At 44.7% G+C, this 25172-nt stretch overlaps 1 protein-coding gene across 1 annotated transcript in view; it reads right to left on the bottom strand.

Moving 5' to 3' along the window:
* LOC147109109 (cation channel sperm-associated auxiliary subunit beta-like) overlaps nt 1–25172 on the bottom strand; it is a 556551-nt gene that overhangs the window by 72941 nt on the left and 458438 nt on the right. The window contains exons 19-20 of the mRNA XM_086002719.1: nt 13690–13814; nt 3400–3600 (exon numbers count right to left, since the gene is read on the bottom strand). Coding sequence (XP_085858845.1) covers nt 3400–3600; nt 13690–13814 — 326 coding nt within the window. The remainder of the gene's footprint in view (nt 1–3399; nt 3601–13689; nt 13815–25172) is intronic.

Genomic DNA, 25172 nt, shown 5'->3' with positions numbered 1-25172 from the left:
CAGAAAGTTAACTGGACCAGCCACATAAATACTGTAGCAACAAGAGCAGGTCAGAGGCTAGGTATTCTGTGGCGAGTGTCTCACCTCCTGACTCCCCAAAGCCTTTCTACCATCTACAAGGCACAAGTAAGGAGTGTGATGGAATATTCTCCACTTGCCTGGATGCGTGCAGCTCCAACAACACTCAAGAAGCTCGACATCATCCAGGACAAAGCAGCCCGCTTGATTGGCACCCCATCTACCACCTTAAACATTCACTCCCTCCACCACCGGCGTAACGTGGCTGCAGTGTGTACCATCTACAAGATGCACTGTAGCAACTCGCCAAGGCTTCTTCGGCAGCAACTCCCAAACCCGCGACCTCTCCCACCTAGAAGGACAAGGGCAGTCTGCGCATGGAAACACCACCACCTCCAAGTTCCCCTCCAAGTCACACACTATCCTGGCTTAGTATATCGCCGATCCTTCATCGTCGTTGGGTCAAAATCCTGGAACTCCCTCTCTAACAGCACTGTGGGAGTACCTTCACCACACGGACTGTAGTGGTTCAAGAAGGCGGCTCACCACCACCTTCTAAAGGGCAATTAGGGATGGGCAATAAATGCTGGCCTTGCCAGCAACGCCCACATCCCATAAATGAATAACAATAAAAATAAAAACCCTGGACCTGATGGCCTACATCCTAGGGTTTTGAAAGAGTTGGCTATAGAGATAGTGAATGCATTGGTTGTCATTTTCCAAAATTCCATAGATTCAAGGATGGTTCCTGTGGATTGGAAATTAGCAAATGTAACCCCACTATTTAAGAAAGGAGGGAAAGAGAAAACAGAGAACTACAGACCAGTTAGCCTGATATCAGTAGTAGGGAAAACGCTAGAATCTATTATTAAGGATGTGGTAACAGGGCACTTAGAAAATAATAATAGGATTGGGCAGATTCAACACAGATTTATGAAAGGGAAATCGTGTTTGACAAATCTGTTGGAGTTTTTTGAGGTTGTAACTAGCAGAATAGATAAGGGGGAATGAGTGGATGTGGTGTATTTGGATTTTCAGAAGGCATTCGATAAGGTGCTACACATGAGGTTATTAAACAAAATTAGGGCTCATGGTATTGGGGGTAATATACTAGCATGGATTGAGGATTGGTTAACGGACAGAAAACAGAGAGCAGGAATAAACGGTTCATTTTCAGGTTGGTAGATTGTAACTAGTGGGGTTGCGCAAGGATCAGTGCTTGGGCCTCAGCTACTCACAATCCACATCAATGATTTGGATGAGGGGACCAAATGTAATATATCCAAGTTTGCTGATGATACAAAGCTGGGTGAGAATGTAAGTTGTGACGAGGATGCAAGGACGCTTCAAGGGGATTTAGACAGGTTAAGTGAGTGGGCAAGAACATGGCAAACGGAATATAATGAGGAGAAATGTGAAGTTATCCACTTTGTTAGGAAAAATAGAAAAGCAGAGTATTTTTTAAATGGTGAGAGTTTGGGAAATGTTGGGGGTGGTCGGTGGGGAGGAAGGAGGAGGAGGATCCAACTCCAACTCCAACTCCAGCTCCAACTCAAGTTCCAGCTCCAGCTCCAGCTCCAGTTCCAGTTCCAGTGAACACAACCCCAATTTCCCATTCAAGAACTGTCCCACAACTTACCATCCCTCTGTTACTGACCATTACTGCATCCTCTTCACCACAATGCTAAAATAAAAGCCAGCACAAAAGAAACATTTCAATCCAACTTTATACATCAATCCATCCAATATTACATAACAAAGTCAACTAATCACCCTTGTGCATTCCCTTAGTGCCTGTCTTGCGTGTGCCTTTACTTGTCCAAGTGCTCCCCCAGTGGCTGCAGCATAGCTGGTGGAAGCTGCTGGCTTTCAGTGGGGGAGACTGCAGATGGACTTGCAAGATGACCTTGAGCAGCTCTGGGCCTAGAAGGTCCGGCTGTGGACTGCACCACCTTGGCATGGATGGCAGCAGTTTGGGCTGGCTGGCGGACCAGCAACAGCAAGGGCACTGGCGGAGTGGCAGTGGTGGGAGTACGAATGCTGTCATCCTGAGAGAGGACAGCAGATTATTGCTCCACGGAGCCACTGCCACTCTCCTGGGGTGGCGTCTCTGCATTCCTAGCCATTGGAGGACAGGTTGCTGGACTGCTGTGAAACCGTGCAAGCCCCTTTCCACACTCGTAAACCCAGCCATGGTGGCTGCAGTCTGATCTTGCATAGCAGCAAGCTGAGCCTGCATGTCAAAAAGTCTGAGCTTCCACTGCAACACTGAGACGTTGGGTCGCTTCCGCTTGTTCTGCAATGGAAGCTGCGACATTGCCCATCAGGGAAGTGTGTCAGTGAATGTGGTGCAGTGTGTTTGGGTAATGTGCCTGTCATGGTTGAATAGCTGGCATTGTGTGCAAAATGTGAGATGTGGGTCTGAGGCTTGCAGCAGTGGTAAGTGTCTGAGCTTGAGGTGAAGCTATGACTGTGAGGTTTGAGTTGTGGTTGCTGGAGATTGTTGGTAGGTGCTCATCAGCGTGTGAGGCTAGTGGTGCAGTTGGTGGGCTATGGCATTGGAAGATGCATTCACTCTCCTTGACCATTTGTATGAGATTATTAAACTTCTTCCGGCACTGGATCCATGTCCTGAGGGAAAGACAGGTGGCACTGACGGCTTCAGCGATCTTCTCCCACTGCCTTCGAACATTGTGCCTGGAAGACCACCTGCCCCCTCTATGAGTAGAGGACCTGTCTCCTCCTATAGACCCCCTGCACTAAGGCCTCCAGTGCAGCATCAGAGAACTGAGGTGCCCTTCCTCTACCCTGTTGAGACATTGCTAAGTTGCAGCTCGAGTCACACTGAGGTACTTCTCTCACAAAGCACCTCCCCTTTAAGAAGTGCAGACAGCCTTTCATCTGCAGCCCAACCTTTAAATAGAGAGCAGACTCCACAGGATATTGGGCCCCCTGTTGAGTGCTAAGCCAACTAACAGTGCGTTTAGTGCTGGGCTTAGTGCTGCAATCATGTTAATGAGCAGGCAGCATGAACTTTGTGTGTTGCCTGCACTACTTTCAACGGGTGCAGGCAGATCGCGCATCACGATCCCCGTGCCTGTTTTCGGGCCTTATCCAATTTAGCCCCCTACGCTACCGTCAGATACCTCCAGCATTAAGGGTAAAACCACATATTGGTTGTTCTAATGGGAAAAAAAGTCACTTGCAAGCAACTTGTCCTCATAGTACTTATTGTAAATAACAATGTATTTAGGATTCAGAGAACAATAGAGGTTCATATAACAGGAACTTTGACATGAAACATTTTTGTTGGACAATCCTGTTTTTCTATTGGAACATTTAATAGCTTAATACCTATCTAATTTTCTGCAGACTACTTACAGGCAAGTTCTTCAAAAGAACGGCTTCAGTCACTATATCTTTGGGATTGCCATGTAACCATTGTTCATCACTGATTTCTCTAGGCACTTTATAGAGGATCATTTTTCCAGCTGGACAGCTGCATTGCACAATAATGGCGATGCAAGTTATCGGACAAAGCAGTGATGCTTCAGGCATAGTCACCAACACTGTGGTGTATCCCTGAAATAGTGGGAAAAAATGTTAGCTTTCAGAAATTGCTGGACAAACCGACACCTGTAATTAGGCAGCTTTAGCTGAGTCTTCTGTGAGAGGTAATAAGCAAAGATCAGCCTTCTCGGAAGATGACTCAAATCAGGCTATTCTAAGACATCTGAGCCCGCCAGCTGCCTGATGGAAGTAATCAGAAGTCCGAACCATTTTTATGGTTGGATGTAAGTTGAATTCCATTAGTAAGCTGCTTATGCATTTGGCGCAGCTCTCCAATCAGGGAGGGCAGGAAATCCAGCAGCTCCTCCGCAGAGCCAAGCCGGGCCAGGTAAGTAAAAGAGAGGAGGGGATCTGGGAGCAGGGCTGCAGAAGGTCGGGAAATGGAGGGCTAGGGCGGTGAGTCCATTTTTGTGGGGCTAGAGGAAGTCCCACAAAAATTGTTTAAAGCCCTTCTTTAAAAAGGTTTTTTGGAGCAGCTTGCAACAGGCCCTTTAAGCATTGATGGTTAGGCCACTCTTCATCAAGCACCAATGGGTGGAGTGAGCCCAGTGCATGCTCTGCCCACAGGTACTTCAATATTGCATCAGGGTCCTATTGACATCATATAATCCTGATTTGCATGGGATAATGGGGCTTCCATTTGTTTCCAGCAGGTGCATGGGTTGCCTATATCAAGGCTACCACCAAAATTATGGTGGCTGGGACATCAGTAAGAATAGAGCAGTCAGTTGTGCTGCCCCATTTTTAACACACTATTGCCTTGTTCCTGCCCAAAAAGTAGGTATGATCCCTAGTAAATCTATTAATTTGTGGGAAGCCACCAGAAAAAATAGCTATGAAAGCTGCTGGAAGGTTGTGAAAACCCAATTGGTTCATCAATGTCCTTCAGGGTACTTGCCACGTTTACCTTGGTCTAACCTACATGTGACTCACGTCCCACACTACATGGTTGGTTCTTAATGCCCTTAGGGTAACTAGGGATGGGCAATAAATACTGTAGTTACTGTTCCACTCCCTAAGATTTTTCTGTACTGCCTACTTGATGGCTGAGTGCACTTGAGAGGGATAATGGTTTCCTGCAGTTTGGGTGGGAGCATTTGGTTGCTGCTGATGACTTTTGTCAGTTCTCTGGAGGTGTTGACCAGGAGGGAAAAGTTGGGTAGAGTACTCACTCCTGATCACTTTTCAGCAATCCCATGCACATGTGTGGGTGTCAGATACAAACAGAAACAGTGGTCTACTGCCGCCTCACCACCCCAACTGGGACCACTGTTGGCTGCTCCTTCCATTTGCCACATGCAAATGTTGGGATGGGGGTGGGGTGGGCCTGGGTTCCCGGTTCATTTTTCAGCTGTCCATCTCTATTCCTGTTGCTCCTTGGGACCACCAAGTAAACCATTGTGATAGGCTTGGGGTAGCGGCAGAAAAGGCCCCACATGTAGCAATTAAAAAAAAAAATTCTCAGGATGTGTGCATCATTGGCAAGGCCAGCATTTATTGCCCAGCCCTAGTTGCCCTGAGAAGGTGGTGGTGGGAATTCTTCTTGAACCGCTGCACTGTAGTAGGGTTTTTTGACACACTTCAGAGGGCAGCTAAGAGTCAGCCACAGGGTGTAGGACTGGAGTCATATATATGCCAGATTGGGTAAGGAAAGAAAGAAAAAAAAAGACTTGCATTTATATAGCACCTTTCACGACCTCAGAACGTCCCAAAACGCTTTACAGCCAATGAAGTACTTTTGAAGTGGAATCACTGTTGTAATGTAGGAAAGGTGGCAGCCAATTTGCGCACAGCAAGCTCCCACAAACAGCGATGTGATAATGACCAGATCATCTGTTTTAGTGATATTGATTGAGGGACAAATATTGGTCAGGACACTGGGGATAACTCCTCTGCTCTTCTTCCAAATAGTGCCATGGAATCTTTTACATCCACCTGAGAGAGCAGGCTTGGTTTAACGTCTCATCCGAAAGACTGCACCTCCAGCAGTGCAGCCGGACGGAAGCTTTTCTTCCCTAAAGGACATTAGTGAAGCAGTTGGGTAATTACGACAGTCCAACAGCTTGAACTTTACTGAAAGCAGTTTATTATTTCTACATTTTTTTTCAAACTGCCATGGTGGGATTTGAACTCACGTTGGTCTCTGCATTACTAATCCAATATAATAACCATTATACTACACTACCCCCTTGAAATGGAAGAAGAAGAAGGTCTACTAGAGGCCTCCTCTCCTTCCAATCACTTACCTATTGCAGGCCTTGGTGTCAGCCCAGGCCTTCAGTCACTGTGCTATTCCATTCTTAGGGGCCTTGTGGCCTTTTTAATGTCACTTCCACCTCTAGAGGTGCTGCAGCAGCAGTTCCGCTACAGCATCACCTGGATTTTCCATGGGACTGCATTTTTCCAGCGATCTTTAATTACTTTTGTTGACTGAAGCCCAAAGGGAAGAATTTTGTTGGAGTTCTTCTGCACTCTCACCATAACTTTGTCAGAAGATTGGTGGAAACCCTGGAAAAATGACGTAAACAGCCATTTAAGCTATTTCTCCAGGTTTTCTGCTGAAGTTGCGGTGACAGATTGAAAGCTCTCCTGTGGAAATTGATGTATGTCTTTAATTAGTTAATGTTGCCAACTTTCTCTCCGTTTATTTAATTAATCCAGTATGATTTGGACAGGTTGGGTGATTGGGCAGAAGCATGGCAGATGCAGTATAATGTGGATAAATGCGAGGTTATGCACTTTGGTGGCAAAAACAGGGAGGCAGATTCTTATCTGAACAGCAATAGATTGGGAGAAGGGGAAGTGCAACGAGACCTGGGTGTCCCTGTGCACCAGTCACTTGTAGGATTCGCAAAATTGGATTTCATATTAATAAGGGTTAAATGGCAGAAGAGGCCGTGATTTTAAAGACTGTTTTGAAAAGAAGCCCAGAAAAAGGGGCATACAAAATGGCCACCATACCATGTGATCAGCTCATTGGGACACTTTAAAATGGTTCCTGCGCAACCTCAGACAGCTATGTGGATTGAACCCTTAGTAAGTTCTGGAAGCTGTTTTATGAGAGAACGAAACCAGACCCACAGGCATGCATATGGATTAGATGCAGATCCACTCAAGATCGGCTAGGAGACAGGGGCCATCTAAATTGTAGTGATCAATAACATGTCATTCTGTGGTTGACACTAGGTGGAGCCGTAGAGCTGTATATAGCTGTATGTATATAATAAGACTACACTACCCAGCTGTATGTACATTGGGACTACATTGCCCATGAGGCACTAGGCTACCCACAAGGCAGCAGTCAAGATGGAAGCCTCTACAGATACTGTACCTATGTCCATGTGCTCAATAAAGTAACGAGCAAAAGCTAGCTGTGTTCATAATAAGAATGTCTATTTATTAATGAACATAAGATGGTACCAGGGTGGTGAAGATCTGTTGAAAATTGTGAAAGGCAACATGGAGAATTTGAAGCCACCAGAGCGTTTGAATCTCGAGGGAAATGTCGACTACAATTGGCGGATTTTTAAATAACAATTCGAACTCTACATTGTAGCCATCGGATTCGGTATGAAGCCAGACGCAAGGAAGATAGCGTTGCTGCTTACGGTTGCAGGCCCACAGGCGATAAAGGTATTTAATACATTTGTATTTAATCCAGAGGAGAAAAGAGAAAAATTAGAAGATGTGCTAAAAAAATTTGATGCACATTGCTCTCCCAAAAAGAATGAGACCTATGAAAGATACATCTTCTGTTCTCGGACACAGCAGCAAAATGAGACTTTTGATAGCTTTATAACAGATCTGAAACTGAAAGCACAGACATGTAATTTCTCTGAGCTCAAAGCATCCATGATTCGTGACCAGATTGTGTTTGGTATTCATGATAAAAAAAGTCAGGGAACGTCTGTTGAGAGAAACCGAACTAAATTTGGAAAATGTGGTGAAAATATGCCAAGCCAGCAAGCTAGCTCGAAAGCACGCGAAGACTTTCAGTGAAATCAATAATGATGCGATTGTAATGAGTGATAATGCCGCTGTCGGTGCTGTGTCCTACAAGGGGAAGAAACGTGGGCAGAACAGAAATGAAAAGCAATCGGAGGATGACATTTTTAATTGTAAACGCTGTGATTACAAACACTAGTTAAGACAATGCCCAGCGTTTGGAAAAATGTGCACAAAGTGTAATGGAAAGAATCACTTTGCCAAACGATGCTTTTCAAAAGTAAAAACTAAGAAAGGGCAACGAGTTAATGTAATTGAGGACACTGATTTAAGTGAGACATTTTTTGTACGAATGGTGTCATGTGACAATATCAAAAAGGATACAGAAAATGTGCAGCCCTCAGAAATGGACAATGCTGAACATAAAGTCAATGCAGTAAAAGAGGACAAATGGATGATCCCACTGCAGGTAAATGGAGCATTAGTTACCTTGAAACTAGACACTGGGGCAAAAGCAAACTTAATCAGTATGAGTGATATTAACAATATGAAAGAAAAGCCCAAAATACAGAAAAAGTCAGTACTACTGAAGGACTATAATGGACAGAAAATAGATAGCTTAGGTGTATGCAGACTTAAAGTGACAGTCAAAGACAAAGTGCATCATCTCATGTTTTCTGTTGTGGCTGAAAGACTTGATTTGATACTAGGTGACAAAGCTTGTGAAGACTTAGAACTGGTCAAGAGAGTCTACCATATAAACTGTGCCATAAGCAGACCAGATGACTCAGGTGATGAAGCAGAGAGCCCATCAAGGATGAAAAGGCCAAAAGGTATCCATCTCTTCAAAAAGCCTAGTTTCTCCAAGAAGAAAGAAAAAGACTTTAAGGTCAAAGAGAAGCCAAAGGAAGAAAAGCACAAAGAGGAAAAACACAAGGAGAAAAAGTCCAAAGATATAACTGCAGCAGATGTTGTTAAGCAGTGGAAAGAGAAAAAGAAAAAGAAGAAGCCTGCACCAGAGCAGGAAGCAGTTCCGGTGGATACTCCTTCTTCCCTCAGGCCAATCTTTGGTGTTCCATTAGCCGAGGCTGCTGAGAGGACTATGCTGTATGATGGGATCCAGCTGCCAGCAGTTTTTCGAGAGTGCATTGACTACATTGAGAGTTATGGCATGAAGAGTGAAGGAAACACAGAAACCCTCTCCAAGCAAAGATCGCAAGGAGACCTCGATCTATACAAGAGCAGATTGATGACAATGCCGCAACTGCATCTTGTCATTCACCACCAGAACAATCTCATGAAGACACATCAGACTTACCCGTGTTGAAAAGATCCACACGTGAAGTAAAAGAGCCTGATAGACTTAATCTTTGTGTACAATGTAAAGCTTTGAAAATGTGTTGACTGTTTTGAAAATGTTTATGTTTATAGAGCACTAACAAAAGTGTTACTGATATTATCTTTATTGTTTTCTTGAAAGTTGATTGATATTGATTTTGTTAAACCTCAAAGAAAGGAAGATGTAGTGATCAATAACATGTCATTCTGTGGTGGACACTAGGTGGAGCCGTAGAGCTGTATATAGCTGTATGTATATAATAAGACTACACTACCCAGCTGTATGTACATTGGGACTACATTGCCCATGAGGCACTAGGCTACCCACAAGGCAGCAGTCAAGATGGAAGCCTCTACAGATACTGTACCTAAGTCCACATGTGCTCAATAAAGTGTCTAGCAAAAGCTAGCTGTGTTCATAATAAGAATGTCTATTTATTAATGAACATAAGATAAATGTTGACCCAGACGAAAGAGGACAATATATGTTCATGAGGACAACACCAAGGGCTCGGTAACGAGAGCAGCAGGACATTCAAAATAATGAAAGCCATTTCCAACCAGAGATGGGCCTGTTACCAGCCGCTTCAAATGATTTTAAATATAACTGCCCCGCTGTGCTCAAAGCCCGCCAAAGTTAAAATAAAGACTAACCTGATTTTGGGCGGGAAGTGAGGCCTCTGGAAGAAAGGTATATCTGGAGAGACTTTTCGGCAGTTGATACGGCAGTGGGACACGACTTGACACGGCAGCGGGACAGGCAGGCCAGAGCGAGTTGGAAGGCAGACAGTTGCAAGCCTGCAGCTTGAACACAGACACGCCGGGTTGGAGAGCTGGAAACACGCAGCTTGAATCCGGACACCCAGAAGAAGGAGCAGTCAATCGCGGGCGTTCCGCCCCGGGGAAGCACACCGGGAGATCATCGACCATCCCCGGGCCGTTGCCAGAATGAGAGGCCATAGACCCAGCTTGGGAGAAGAAACAAAAAAATAAAGGTCCCAAGCGAAGAAACCTTCCAGCCACCACGGCTCGGTAGAAGAGAGGAAAGGAACCTGAAGAAGCGATGGGAGCCAGCCCAAGGCTGCTCTGACCAGGGCCGAGCCGACAATCCTCGACCTCGCCGACATCCAGGCCTGCCGGTGTCCAGCCGCCCCCGACCCCCACCTCAGGAGAGAGGTGTGGCGCAGCTCGCAGGGGCTCCACGATCCACGTGGGGACGAGACGCCTGAAAGGACCAAACACAGACTCGATTTCAAAACCTTGCACTTCCTAGTGGGATTGGTGAGCATGTTTCTGGCCTTTCACAATCAGGTCTAGATAGGTTTAATAAGGGGGTGGATTTAAGGGTACAATTAACATGAGTTGTTGTCCCTCGATGTTCCGTGTGTTTCCTTATTTCATGATGATCTTTGTAGAATATAAGATGCCTGTAGTTGCCTTAGTTAGTATAATGTCGTTATGATTTGTTTGTGTTTGTTTTTCCCTCCCATGTACCGTACTCTTATCTGTGTTGCATTTGATTTGATATATTTTTCCATTTGCAATAAAATTTAATTTTGTTTCATCAAACTTGGCCTACAAGAGTTTTCTCTACATTGTAGTTCCTGCGCCTAAGTCCAAAGTACAGAATCTAAGGGGCGAGTGGGTCGAACCACTCAAGGTTTACTGTGCAAGAGAGAGAGGCCTCTAGAGAGAGAAACCTCAGGGAAACCTCTCGAGGAGGAAAACCCCTTACACACTGAAGGTAAGCATGCAGGTGCAGCAGGCGGTTAAGAAGGCAAATGGTATGTTGGCCTTCGCAGCGAGAGGGTTCGAGTACAAGAACAAGGATGTCTTGCTGCAGTTGTACAGGGCCTTGTTGAGACCACACCTTGAGTATTGTGTGCAGTTTTGGTCGCCTTATCTGAGGAAGGATGTTCTTGCCATGGAGGGAGTGCAGTGAAGATTCACCAGACTGATACCTGGGATGGCTGGAATTACGTTTGAGGAGAGTTTGTGTCGATTGGGCTTATACTCACTGGAGTTTAGAAGAATGAGAGGGGATCTCATTGAAACTTATAAAATTCTAACAAGACTAGACAGACTAGATGCAGGAAGGATGTTCCCGATGGCCGGGGAGTCCAGAATCAGGGGTCACAGTCTAAGGATAAGGGGTAAGCCATTTAGGACAGAGATGAGGAGGAATTTCTTCACCCAGAGAGTGGTGAACCTATGGAATTCTCTACCACAGAAGGCAGTGGAGGCCAATTCATCAAATATATTCAAGAAGGAGTTAGATATATTTCTTAAGGCTAAAGGGATCAAGGGGTATGGGGAGAAAGCAGGGACAGGGTACTGAATTTGGATGATCAGCCATGATCTCATTGAATGGCGGAGCAGGCTTGAGGGGCCAAATGGCCTACTCCTGCTCCTATCTTCTATGTTTCTATGTTAATCAAAGACTGCATAAGTTGGAAAACTCAGTAACAGTGCTCTCCTGGTGCGTGGTGGAAGCACCCCCTCCCCCCACCCACCCCAACCAATAATTTTCTGTCCATTCATTTTAACAAGTAAAAGAATTACACTATAATGCTTGAAGGCAAAAATATAAAGAATTGACTGGTAACAGGGAAAGTCTTGGTTGGGGACCAGACACGTGGGAGCACATGAGGGCTGGGAGCTAATGGTTCGAAAGTGGCTAATGGCAAATAGGGTCCAATTCTCCTGGGTTCCCCCCACTCCCCAACAAGGGTGCTAGACCCTGCCCTCCCCAATACTGCTACATTCTAGCAAACCCCAATTCTCTAAAATTGCCTCCCGGACCCTGCTGAATCTCCCTTTTCAGGTTTCCTCCACCCTACTGCCTGCACCCGCCCCCCCCCATCCCCCAGACTCCTAGATCCCAGAATCTCCCTCTCACAAACCAATTAGACCATATTCTCAAAGCTCGCTGATGCTATAAATGCCAACAATGCACACAGATCTTGGGAACTCCCTCCCAAATCCCCCAAAGTGTCAGGTTTGCACGCTCAATGATCCTAGGGCCCGGGATCTGCCCCAGTGTGATGAAGGATAGAAAAAGACTAGTTGGTCATAATCGGTGTTTTAAAAAAAAAAGCCTGTCCCTACCCACCGATTTCCCTGCTCTGCCTTGCTAGGTCCTGGATAAGTATCCGCACTCAAAATGCACCCCACCTGTTCAGGCCTTGGAGCGCTCGAATTTGGAGGGCCAGGTTATTAACATGGCCAAGTTCTACCCCAGAGCACAGATGCAGCAAGGAAAAGCTAGATATAGGTTTGGCACACTTCTTTATGCTGGTCACTACCTCTGGCAGCCTCTTCTTCCAGAAAATTAGGGTGGAAACAGAAGCACAACAAACAGACCTGAGAGGAGAACAGAAGCCCACCAAGCCTGAAGAACTTGAAGAGTTCTTGAAGGACTGAAGAGGCTTCAAGAGAAAGGGCATACTTACCGCTGCAGCCTCCTTTGCCTTGCTGCCTGATTCCTTCAGACCCCATGCGCAAGCCCCAATATCAGCTGCTTTGGGTGCCCCTGCATCTGGGCACCTTTCTTGGGAAAGGACAGGAAGGTAAAGCAGAGGGTACCCCACTATATTATTTCCATGACAGCACTTGGCCTGCACCTAGGATAATCCCTGTGGGGAAGGCCCGGAAATCTGGGGAGCAAATAACGGGATGGAGACCCGACATCACAGAACTGAGCGCCTGTTAGGAAATCAGCCCTATTACTTAAGCCTTAACCTGAAGGGCATAGCCAGTGATCATTACCACCCTAAAAACTGGGTGGTAGCAAGATCAAAATAGTGTGATTCAGATTGTTGGGTGAATCTTGATCTAGACAGTTGGAGCTCCTGATAGAAACATGCGGGAGCCTCACAAATATATGTTAATATATGTTAAAGGCATGTTGGGCCGAATGACCTCCTTCTGTGCCCTATGAGCCTATGATTCTATGACTTCCACCCCTCCCTTTTAAGGTACTGCTCTTCAAAATCAGTCATTCTGCTGGATTTTCTGCCCACATATCAGCGAGCTGCCAATAGGGAGCACATTTTACACTGGCAGCTTGCCGAATTAATGTAACTGAAGTCGAGTCATTAAAATGGCACAGGCCCCATGCTGACCCCTTCAGGTGGGTGCAATGCATAACCCACCCACTGCCTGCGAGATATGCATTCAAACCAAAATCAGCCCTAGTGAGATTCTAGCATTCTATTGAAACTTGTGTCTGGACTAAGCAGTGATTAAAAATTTGGTTGTGGTTGAACTTCATTTACATAAGTTGAGAACAGATTGCCTGATTTCAACCTCTCACCACCCGCCAAGGGCCCCCACCCCGCCAAGAACGAAAGGACCACATAGGACAGTTTTATACACCAGTTATCATCCAGTTATAGCTCTGAAAGTAGCATTCCTGCCGAAAGCAATTGTTGCAAATCAGGATAAATAAATATGCTCTGACAACCACTTAGGTTGGTTTTCCATTTCAGCCCCAAATTTGCTAGTCTCTCAGCTCTGGCCCCTCCTGCTCTCCCAGCCCTGACTCGAATGAATGGTTGTACAGATAATGGGAAGGTGGATAATTGAGGCTGTACTGAAAATGATTTACAATTGCTATTTGTCAGTTTTGTCATCCCCAATTATCATGGTTTTAACATATTTAATTTACAGCAATACTGCATTATTGGAACAGCATCACCCAAACATACGCAAATTTCATCCAAATTGCAACATTTTTCTGTGTAAAGCTATTCAGTGAAGACAACATATTAAGACAAGCTCATATAAATGCAATTTCTTTCAAAAGAATATCCTTACCTTTTGGTTAAAATTGCTGGTAATAACTAGGTTTAAGAGATTGACGCCAGTATCATCCCAGCTATTTTCAGACTTTATATGTACCAGGACTGGATTTCCAATAGACACTTGAAAAATTTGTGAACCTGGTGCAGGAAACAAGATTCAAGAAGATCTGATATATTAATTTATCACCATCATGTTTTTGCTCAGATGGAGAAGAGGATGTCGGTGCTGGGAAATAGAACACTTCCCATTCAGGAACAAGCACTCCCAGGTCAAGATACAACACAACTCAATGGAGAGCTCCACTCTGCCTCCACAACGTGATACAACTCCAATCTCAGAACAGTGTGGCATTTTTTTCACTTCCTACATTAACCATCCTTAGGCAAGTCTGATCATTGGCATGATCGGCACTGCTACTTAGGAACTGGACTGTAGCTGCCAAAACTCATTCACATAAGACCCTTACAGACAAAAGGCAGAGTAAACTGTCATTTCATGTATCTGGCCTCAATTTGAATGCAGGTCCCATAGATGATAGACTAGTGTCCAACCAATTTTTTTTAACCAATTTCCATTTTATTAAAAATAAGCATTAGAAATTATTTTATTATTGGTAATTTCTGAGTTTTTTTATTTCTTGTCCTATAAGATGAATAAATCTAAAAGTCTGCTTGGTTTTGTGACTCATGAGGTCACAAAATCATATGATAGCACAGACATTTTCATTAACGATAATTGGGGTACATGATGAATAAATTCCAATTTACATGGGGCTATAAATTGGCTAGCCCCCGAAAACTGGCACGGGGATCGCTATGCGTGATTAAGCCGTGCGCATTGAGTGGAATTGTAGGTAGCACATCAACTTCATGCTGCCTGCTAATTATAATGATTTTTGCATGCAGCCAGCGCTCCCCGTGCTGTTCATTGGTTTCACACATCAACAGGGGTCCCAATATCGTTAGTAACTTGCATTTCTTAAAGCTAGTCTGCACTACTTAAAGCTAGCCTGCATCTCTTAAAGGGGAGGTGCATTGTGTCTACAGCAGGTGCTGCGAGTCATTCTCCAACTAAATCTGACCTTGGAAAGAGGGACAATGGCTGACCATGGGAGAGAGCAGGCCCCCTGATTTTCAGACACTGCACTGGAGGTCTTGGTGGAGGAGGTGGAAAGGAGGAGAGATGGCCTGTATCCTCGGGGGGGGGGGTAGAAGGCCCTCCAGACACATGCTGAGAAGGTAGTGGGAACAGATAGCTAGGAGTATAGCCCCAAGTACATGGATGCAGTGCTGGAAGAAGTTTAATGATCTCATACTAGTGGTCAAGGTCAGTGAATGCATCTTCAAATGAATATCCTACCAACTGCACGACTAGCTTCAGCCACTGCTCAATTCACCACACCCCCCATCACTCACCTACCAACAATCTCTATCAATCAGGACTCATACCTAATGTTCATATGCTTCACCTCACCCTCACACACTTAGCAATGTTGCAAGCCTCAAATTCACATTTCACAGCATGCACATACTGGCAGCTATTCAACCATGACAGCCACATCACCCAAACAGATTGTACGACAGTCACTGACACTCTTCCCTCTTTCTTGTAGGAGAAGGGGACGCACAACTGGAGGCAGCAGGAACTAACAGGAGGGGGAGAGGCGCGCCTACATGTTCTAACCCACATGGAGGAGATGGTGCTAGCTATTATGGGAAGGGCCATTGCTGAGGACATGGCCACCAGTGGGGCTGAAGCCATTGATGATGAGGGTATCCATATACCTAATCCTCATTCTCTCATTCCACTTCTCCCTCATCCCACTGCCTCTTCTGACTGAGGAGCTGGTGGAAGTGTAAGCATGCACTTCTTTCTTTCTCCTCTCCCCTCAACCGAAACCAACCCTACCCTTGTCCTTTTTTCCTTTCAGATACCCAAGAACTGCAACCTGCCCAGGCAGTGGAGGAAGAGCAAGAAGACAGTGAAGATGAAGATGCACCATCACTCGATTTCACAGTTGCAGCCACCAGCTCATGTATTGACACTGTGAGTAATTTAGAGGATAGGATAAAGGGGGGATCTGGATATATTTCTTAAGGCTAAAGGGATCAAGGGATATGGGGAGAAAGCAGGGACAGGGTACTGAATTTGGATGATCAGCCATGATCGCATTGAATGGCGGAGCAGGCTCGAGGGGCCGAATGGCCTACTCCTGCTCCTATCTTCTATGTTTCTATGTTTCTATGTGTTGAGACACCAGGCGCAAGTGTGCTGCAGAAAGGATAGTGCAAGTGCTGGCTCGCCAGAGAGAGGCCACACACTAGTTTTGCTGCAGATGACTCAGGTGACAACTTCGATGGGCCAGGCTACAGAAGAAGGCTGATGGGTGTACATAGCCAAATGCTTGGTGCACTGGGAAGCCTGTCAGAAAGCCTACATTCAATGTTGAGCATGGAGGAGTTCGGCACCAACTTGACACAGGGCTTTGCACAGAGCTTGGAACCCATCCTTTCCAACATGGAATAGGTGGCCACCTCCATCAGCGCACCTGTGGAGCCAACCATGATGCAGCGTCTGATGGCCGATGTCTCAGCTTCCATTGCAGCACAAGCAGTATCCACCCAACATCTGAGTACCACAGTCGAAGCTCAAACTGCTGTCATGGACGCTCAGGCTGCTGCCATCATGGCTCTGGATACCAGTGTGCAAAGGGGCTTCCAGGGCACAGCACTCCTGCTCCCTATGGCTACCTGCTGAGAGCCCTTCTCCCCTCCTCTTCCTCCCTCTTCTAGCAGCTTTTCCTACTCTGCGTGGCCTTTGCTTATTCTCCCAGTCATGCTCAATGCCATGAGGAAACCCTACTAGCAATGCTGTACGTAATTTGTTTTTGGGCCGCGCGGCCCCTTTAATGGACTACACAGCCTTTTCAATAGTCAACGCATGCGTGGTTTTATCCATTTAAAAGCTCGCTGGCTCACCGGCTGCATGGGACCCCTGGAGCGCTGCACAGCCACGCAATTTAAAGGAAACATTGCCTACTAGGCCACTGGTGGGGGGTCATGGAAGCAACTGGTTTGTGCACAAACCTTTGAGTCACCAAAAAAGCACTTCAGCACCAGCCACACCACTCCCTGTAGATTATGGTAAAGCACCCAAAACATGTAGAATTGCAGCAACAGCTGGAAGAAATAATCCAACAACTAACCTGTAAGTAGTTGATGATCCCTTTAAATAGCACTGGTGGGGGTTCATTCCTGCCGTTGTACACATGTTCAGCTGTGGGAGGTTAAGAGAGGGCACAGGCTGGAGCATGGAGCTCCAAAATGGCAGCGCTGGCATCAAATCAGCATTACACACTGTTTGATGTCATGATCTGCCTGTTCGGCATAGTTCCGGCGGATGTTAGGTGCGCGTGCTAACCCCTTTACCAATATGGGGTCCAGTGTGCCTTGCGTCAGAAGTGTGCGTGCGTGCCGCAGACACCATTTTGGAACCTTAAGGGGCCCCGTAGTGCCCAATAAACGGGTGCTACTGAGCCCAATTTCGATCCCATTGTGTCTCTCATTTAACATACACAGCACCATATATGCCAATCAATCTCCCATGGCATTGCAAATGGGGAGTCAAGAACAAGTGCAGCCTTCAGGTCAAGCAGGGTTAGAGGGCAGGAGATAAGTGGACCAGGAGTTAAGGAACAATCGTGACACTGGATGCCAGAAGAGACTAGACAGCAAACATACAACAGGGTGGGGGGTTGGCGGATAGAGTGGGGTTAGAAACCAGGGGGCAAGGGGGAAGGTACTGATGGTTACAAGTTGAAAGGGAAGTTAGAGCAAGGTTAGAGTCTGAGGTAGAGCATGAAGGTTATGCAGGATTAGAGGCTGAGGGAGAGGGAAAAGTTGCAGTTGGGTTAGAGGGGAGGGGGAAGGGTAAAGCATAGAAAGGAACCACAGGAGAGTTGGAGACCTGGGCAGGGGAGGAAATCGAAGGCTGCTAAAGGACACCAGAGGAAGTAACATCACTGCTTTATTTTGCTACTGCGTAGGTCTTTGACAGAAATCCACTTCTCCTGGGCAGAAGTTTATTTCTCCACTGCTTCTGGATCTTGTTGTGACCTCCTCATTGCCATCCTTTTCTACGGAGTCCATATTCTCTGCTGGGTCATCTCGATTCTCGTATCTGGTCTGCTGCTGTGCCATTAGTTTTCTGCTCCTCTGCTGGGATGTTGCTGAATTATCTTTGCTCTGCCGCTTTCTGCCTGTTTCCCATTGTTGCTGACTCCATTCAGCCCTCTACTAATATACTAGAACCGTTCATATGCACTACTAATCAGCGAGGCCATTACTCAGCTCCAATGGACCCTGGATCAATCTATGCTGACTCATGGTTGATTCTCCACACCTCCTTGGCTCTCCATTTTTCATGGGAATACTTGTAGCAATGTGCCACTGATACTCTGTCCATCAAACAGCTCCTGGATTCACTCGCCATCCACACCTGTCTCCGAATTTGGACATTAGTTCGTCTGTGCTCTAAGCTGACTCCACCCTATCTACAAGTCAACTTCATCCCACCACGGGACCTCTGGCTTTAACTCTGGACCTTCTCTTATTGTCTCCTCCCTTCTCCTCTGTTCAATCACACCCACACCTCCACCTTGTAAGCCTTGCTGTCCTATTCTCAGGCTTGTAGTTCATTTTGACCCGTGAATTACAAGGGAAATAATTAATGAATTACCCAAAAGCTCTTAAGTTAAATAAGGTTGTTTATTAAAGGAAAAGAAGAAGAGAGAAAAGAAAACAAAAAACGCTTATAGATTTAAATGACAATACAGTGCCCTTCTTAGTCTACCTGGCAATACAATATTAAGAGATATTCAAGGCAAAAGGAGATGGTAATGGGACAGGTGAACAAACAAAGGATGGCTCTAGATGAAGTGTTAATTGCGTTGAATATCTTTTAATGTCTCTTAACTTCTCCGGCCATCTATCCTATCACAGACCTTTCCTTTTGTTCTTTCATCCACTCCCCCATTTCCCAGCTCCTAAACTTGCTGAAAAATCTGTTCCATTTCCTGCTTTTTACCATTTCTGATGAAAGGTCATTGACCTGAAAAGTTAATTCTGTTTCTCTCTTCACAGATGCTGTCTGACCTGCTGAGTACCTCCAGCATTTTCTGTTTAAACTAAGAAGGAATTGTATTGCCAGGTAGACTAAGAAGGACATTGTATTGTCAGGTAGACTAAAAAGGACATTGTATTGCCAGGTAGACTAAAAAGGACATTGTATTGCCAGGTAGACTAAGAAGGACATTGTATTGCCAGGTAGACTAAGAAGGACATTGTATTGTCAGGTAGACTAAGAAGGACATTGTATTGTCAGGTAGACTAAGAAGGACATTGTATTGCCAGGTAGACTAAGGAGGACATTGTATTGCCAGGTAGACTAAGGAGGCCATTGTATTGCCAGGTAGACTAAGAAGGACATTGTATTGCCAGGTAGACTAAAAAGGACATTGTATTGCCAGGTAGACTGAGAAGGACATTGTATTGCCAGGTAGACTAAGAAGGACATTGTATTGTCAGGTAGACTAAGGAGGCCATTGTATTGTCAGGTAGACTAAGGAGGCCATTGTATATTGCCAGGTAGACTAAGAAGGACATTGTATTGTCAGGTAGACTAAGAAGGACATTGTATTGTCAGGTAGACTAAGAAGGACATTGTATTGTCAGGTAGACTAAGAAGGACATTGTACTGTCAGGTAGACTAAGGAGGACATTGTATTGTCAGGTAGACTAAGGAGGACATTGTATTGTCAGGTAGACTAAGGAGGCCATTGTATATTGCCAGGTAGACTAAGAAGGACATTGTATTGTCAGGTAGACTAAGAAGGACATTGTATTGTCAGGTAGACTAAGAAGGACATTGTATTGTCAGGTAGACTAAGAAGGACATTGTATTGTCAGGTAGACTAAGGAGGACATTGTATTGTCAGGTAGACTAAGAACGACATTGTATTGTCAGGTAGACTAAGGAGGACATTGTATTGTCAGGTAGACTAAGAAGGACATTGTATTGTCAGGTAGACTAAGGAGGCCATTGTATTGTCAGGTAGACTAAGGAGGCCATTGTATTGTCAGGTAGACTAAGGAGGCCATTGTATTGTCAGGTAGACTAAGGAGGCCATTGTATTGCCAGGTAGACTAAGGAGGCCATTGTATTGTCAGGTAGACTAAGGAGGCCATTGTATTGTCAGGTAGACTAAGAAGGACATTGTATTGTCAGGTAGACTAAGGAGGTCGTTGTATTGTCAGGTAGACTAAGAAGGACATTGTATTGTCAGGAAGACTAAGGAGGCCATTGTACTGTCAGGTAGACTAAGAAGGACATTGTATTGTCAGGTAGACTAAGGAGGCCATTGTATTGTCAGGTAGACTAAGAAGGACATTGTATTGTCAGGTAGGCTAAGGAGGACATTGTATTGTCAGGTAGACTAAGGAGGCCACTGTATTGCCAGGTAGACTAAGGAGGCCATTGTATTGTCAGGTAGACTAAGGAGGCCATTGTATTGTCAGGTAGACTAAGAAGGACATTGTATTGTCAGGTAGAGTAAGAAGGACATTGTATTGCCAGGTAGACTAAGAAGGACATTGTACTGTCAGGTAGACTAAGAAGGACATTGTATTGTCAGGTAGACTAAGGAGGCCATTGTATTGTCAGGTAGACTAAGGAGGCCATTGTATATTGCCAGGTAGACTAAGAAGGACATTGTATTGCCAGGTAGACTAAGAAGGACATTGTATTGTCAGGTAGACTAAGGAGGCCATTGTATTGTCAGGTTGACTAAGGAGGCCATTGTATTGTCAGGTAGACTAAGAAGGACATTGTATTGTCAGGTAGACTAAGGAGGACATTGTATTGTCAGGTAGACTAAGGAGGAGATTGTATTGCCACGTAGACTAAGGAGGCCATTGTATTGTCAGGTAGACTAAGGAGGACCTTGTATTGTCAGGTAGACTAAGAAGGACATTGTATTGTCAGGAAGACTAAGGAGGCCATTGTATATTGCCAGGTAGACTAAGAAGGACATTGTATTGCCAGGTAGACTAAGAAGGACATTGTATTGTCAGGTAGACTAAGGAGGCCATTGTATTGTCAGGTTGACTAAGGAGGCCATTGTATTGTCAGGTAGACTAAGAAGGACATTGTATTGTCAGGTAGACTAAGGAGGACATTGTATTGCCAGGTAGACTAAGAAGGACATTGTATTGTCAGGTAGACTAAGAAGGACATTGTATTGTCAGGTAGACTAAGGAGGCCATTGTATTGTCAGGTAGACTAAGGAGGACCTTGTATTGTCAGGTAGACTAAGAAGGACATTGTATTGTCAGGAAGACTAAGAAGGACATTGTATATTGCCAGGTAGACAAAGAAGGACATTGTATTGCCAGGTAGACTAAGAAGGACATTGTATTGTCAGGTAGACTAAGAAGGACATTGTATTGTCAGGTAGACTAAGAAGGACATTGTATTGTCAGGTGACTAAGAAGGACATTGTATTGTCAGGTAGATTAAGGAGGCCATTGTATTGTCAGGTAGACTAAGGAGGCCATTGTATATTGCCAGGTAGACTAAGAAGGACATTGTATTGCCAGGTAGACTAAGAAGGACATTGTATTGTCAGGTAGACTAAGAAGGACATTGTATTGTCAGGTAGACTAAGAAGGACATTGTATTGACTAAGAAGGACATTGTATTGTCAGGTAGACTAAGAAGGACATTGAATTGTCAGGTAGACTAAGAAGGACATTGTATTGTCAGGTAGACTAAGGAGGCCATTGTATTGCCAGGTAGACTAAGAAGGACATTGTATTGCCAGGTAGACTAAGGAGGCCATTGTATTGTCAGGTAGACTAAGAAGGACATTGTATTGTCAGGTAGACTAAGAAGGCCATTGTATTGCCAGGTAGACTAAGGAGGCCATTTCATTGCCAGGTAGACTAAGGAGGCCATTGTATTGTCAGGTAGACCAAGGAGGACATTGTATTGTCAGGTAGACTAAGAAGGACATTGTATTGTCAGGTAGACTAAGAAGGACATTGTATTGTCAGGTAGACTAAGAAGGACATTGTATTGTCAGGTAGACTAAGAAGGACATTGTATTGTCAGGTAGACTAAGGAGGCCATTGTATATTGCCAGGTAGACTAAGAAGGACATTGTATTGCCAGGTAGACTAAGGAGGCCATTGTATTGCCAGGTAGACTAAGGAGGCCATTGTATTGTCAGGTAGACTAAGGAGGCCATTGTATTGTCAGGTAGACTAAGAAGGACATTGTATTGTTAGGTAGACTAAGGAGGCCATTGTATATTGCCAGGTAGACTAAGAAGGACATTGTATTGTCAGGTAGACTAAGAAGGACATTGTATTGCCACGTAGACTAAGGAGGCCATTGTATTGCCAGGTAGACTAAGGAGGCCATTGTATTGCCAGGTAGACTAAGGAGGCCATTGTATTGTCAGGTAGACTAAGGAGGACATTGTATTGCCAGGTAGACTAAGAAGGACATTGTATTGTCAGGTAGACTAAGGAGGACATTGTATTTTCAGGTAGACTAAGGAGGCCATTGTATTGTCAGGTAGACTAAGGAGGCCATTGTATATTGCCAGGTAGACTAAGAAGGACATTGTATTGCCAGGTAGACTAAGGAGGCCATTGTATATTGCCAGGTAGACTAAGAAGGACATTGTATTGTCAGGTAGACTAAGAAGGACATTGAATTGCCAGGTAGACTAAGGAGGCCATTGTATTGTCAGGTAGACTAAGGAGGACATTGTATTGCCAGGTAGACTAAGGAGGCCATTGTATTGCCAGGTAGACTAAGGAGGACATTGTATTGTCAGGTAGACTAAGGAGGACATTGTATTGTCACGTAGACTAAGGAGGCCATTGTATTGTCAAGTAGACTAAGGAGGCCATTGTATATTGCCAGGCAGACTAAGAAGGACATTGTATTGTCAGGTAGACTAAGGAGGCCATTGTATTGTCAGGTAGAGTAAGGAGGCCATTGTATTGTCAGGTAGACTAAGGAGGCCATTGTATATTGCCAGGCAGACTAAGAAGGACATTGTATTGTCAGGTAGACTAAGAAGGACATTGTATTGTCAGGTAGACTAAGAAGGACATTGTATTGTCAGGTAGACTACGAAGGACATTGCATTGTCACGTAGACTAAGGAGGACATTGTATTGTCAGGTAGACTAAGAAGGACATTGTATTGCCAGGTAGACTAAGGAGGACATTGTATTGTCAGGTAGACTAAGAAGGACATTGTATTGTCAGGTAGACTAAGGAGGCCATTGTATATTGCCAGGTAGACTAAGAAGGACATTGTATTGTCAGGTAGACTAAGAAGGACATTGTATTGTCAGGTAGTCTAAGAAGGACATTGTATTGTCAGGTAGACTAAGAAGAACATTGTATTGTCAGGCAGACTAAGAAGGACATTGTATTGTCAGGTGGACTAAGAAGGACATTGTATTGTCAGGTAGACTAAGGAGGACCTTGTATTGTCAGGTAGACTAAGGAGGCCATTGTATATTGCCAGGTAGACTAAGAAGGACATTGTATTGTCAGGTAGACTAAGAAGGACATTGTATTGTCAGGTAGACTAAGAAGGACATTATATTGTCAGGTAGACTAAGAAGGACATTGTATTGTCAGGTAGACCAAGAAGGACATTGTACTGTCAGGTAGACTAAGAAGGACATTGTATTGTCAGGTAGACTAAGAAGGACATTGTATTGTCAGGTAGACTAAGAAGGACATTGTATTGTCAGGTAGACTAAGAAGGACATTGTATTGTCAGGTAGACTAAAAAGGACATTGTATTGTCAGGTAGACTAAGAAGGACATTGTATTGTCAGGTAGACTAAGGAGGCCATTGTATTGTCAGGTAGACTAAGGAGGACATTGTATTGTCAGGTAGACTAAGGAGGACATTGTATTGCCAGGTAGACTAAGAAGGACATTGTATTGTCAGGTAGACTAAGAAGGACATTGTATTGTCAGGTAGACTAAGGAGGCCATTGTATTGTCAGGTAGACTAAGGAGGACCTTGTATTGTCAGGTAGACTAAGAACGACATTGTATTGTCAGGTAGACTAAGGAGGACATTGTATTGTCAGGTAGACTAAGGAGGCCATTGTATATTGCCAGGTAGATTAAGAAGGACATTGTGTTGCCAGGTAGACTAAGAAGGACATTGTATTGTCAGGTAGACTAAGAAGGACATTGTATATTGCCAGGTAGACAAAGAAGGACATTGTATTGCCAGGTAGACTAAGAAGGACATTGTATTGTCAGGTAGACGAAGAAGGACATTGTATTGTCAGGTAGACTAAGAAGGACATTGTATTGTCAGGTGAATAAGAAGGACATTGTATTGTCAGGTGAATAAGAAGGACATTGTATTGTCAGGTAGACTAAGAAGGACATTGTATTGTCAGGTAGATTAAGGAGGCCATTGTATTGTCAGGTAGACTAAGGAGGCCATTGTATATTGCCAGGTAGACTAAGAAGGACATTGTATTGCCAGGTAGACTAAGGAGGCCATTGTATATTGCCAGGTAGACTAAGAAGGACATTGTATTGTCAGGTAGACTAAGAAGGACATTGTATTGCCACGGAGACTAAGGAGGACATTGTATTTTCAGGTAGACTAAGGAGGCCATTGTATTGTCAGGTAGACTAAGGAGGCCATTGTATATTGCCAGGTAGACTAAGAAGGACATTGTATTGCCAGGTAGACTAAGGAGGCCATTGTATATTGCCAGGTAGACGAAGAAGGACATTGTATTGTCAGGTAGATTAAGGAGGCCATTGTATTGTCAGGTAGACTAAGGAGGCCATTGTATATTGCCAGGTAGACTAAGAAGGACATTGTATTGTCAGGTAGACTAAGAAGGACATTGTATTGTCAGGTAGACTAAGAAGGACATTGTATTGTCAGGTAGACTAAGGAGGCCATTGTATATTGCCAGGTAGACTAAGAAGGACATTGTATTGCCAGGTAGACTAAGGAGGCCATTGTATTGCCAGGTAGACTAAGGAGGCCATTGTATTGTCAGGTAGATTAAGGAGGCCATTGTATTGTCAGGTAGACTAAGAAGGACATTGTATTGTCAGGTAGACTAAGGAGGCCATTGTATATTGCCAGGTAGACTAAGAAGGACATTGTATTGTCAGGTAGACTAAGAAGGACATTGTATTGCCACGTAGACTAAGGAGGCCATTGTATTGTCAGGTAGACTAAGGAGGACCTTGTATTGTCAGGTAGACTAAGAACGACATTGTATTGTCAGGTAGACTAAGGAGGACATTGTATTGTCAGGTAGACTAAGGAGGCCATTGTATATTGCCAGGTAGATTAACAAGGACATTGTGTTGCCAGGTAGACTAAGAAGGACATTGTATTGTCAGGTAGACTAAGAAGGA

Source organism: Somniosus microcephalus, chromosome 12 (genome assembly GCF_052327205.1).
Source record: "Somniosus microcephalus isolate GS21.2 chromosome 12, FLI_Smic_1.0, whole genome shotgun sequence".
Classification (NCBI taxonomy): Eukaryota; Metazoa; Chordata; class Chondrichthyes; order Squaliformes; family Somniosidae; genus Somniosus; species Somniosus microcephalus.
The sequence above is the reverse complement of the archived record's forward strand: the minus strand, read 5'-3'. Positions and strand labels throughout refer to the sequence as shown.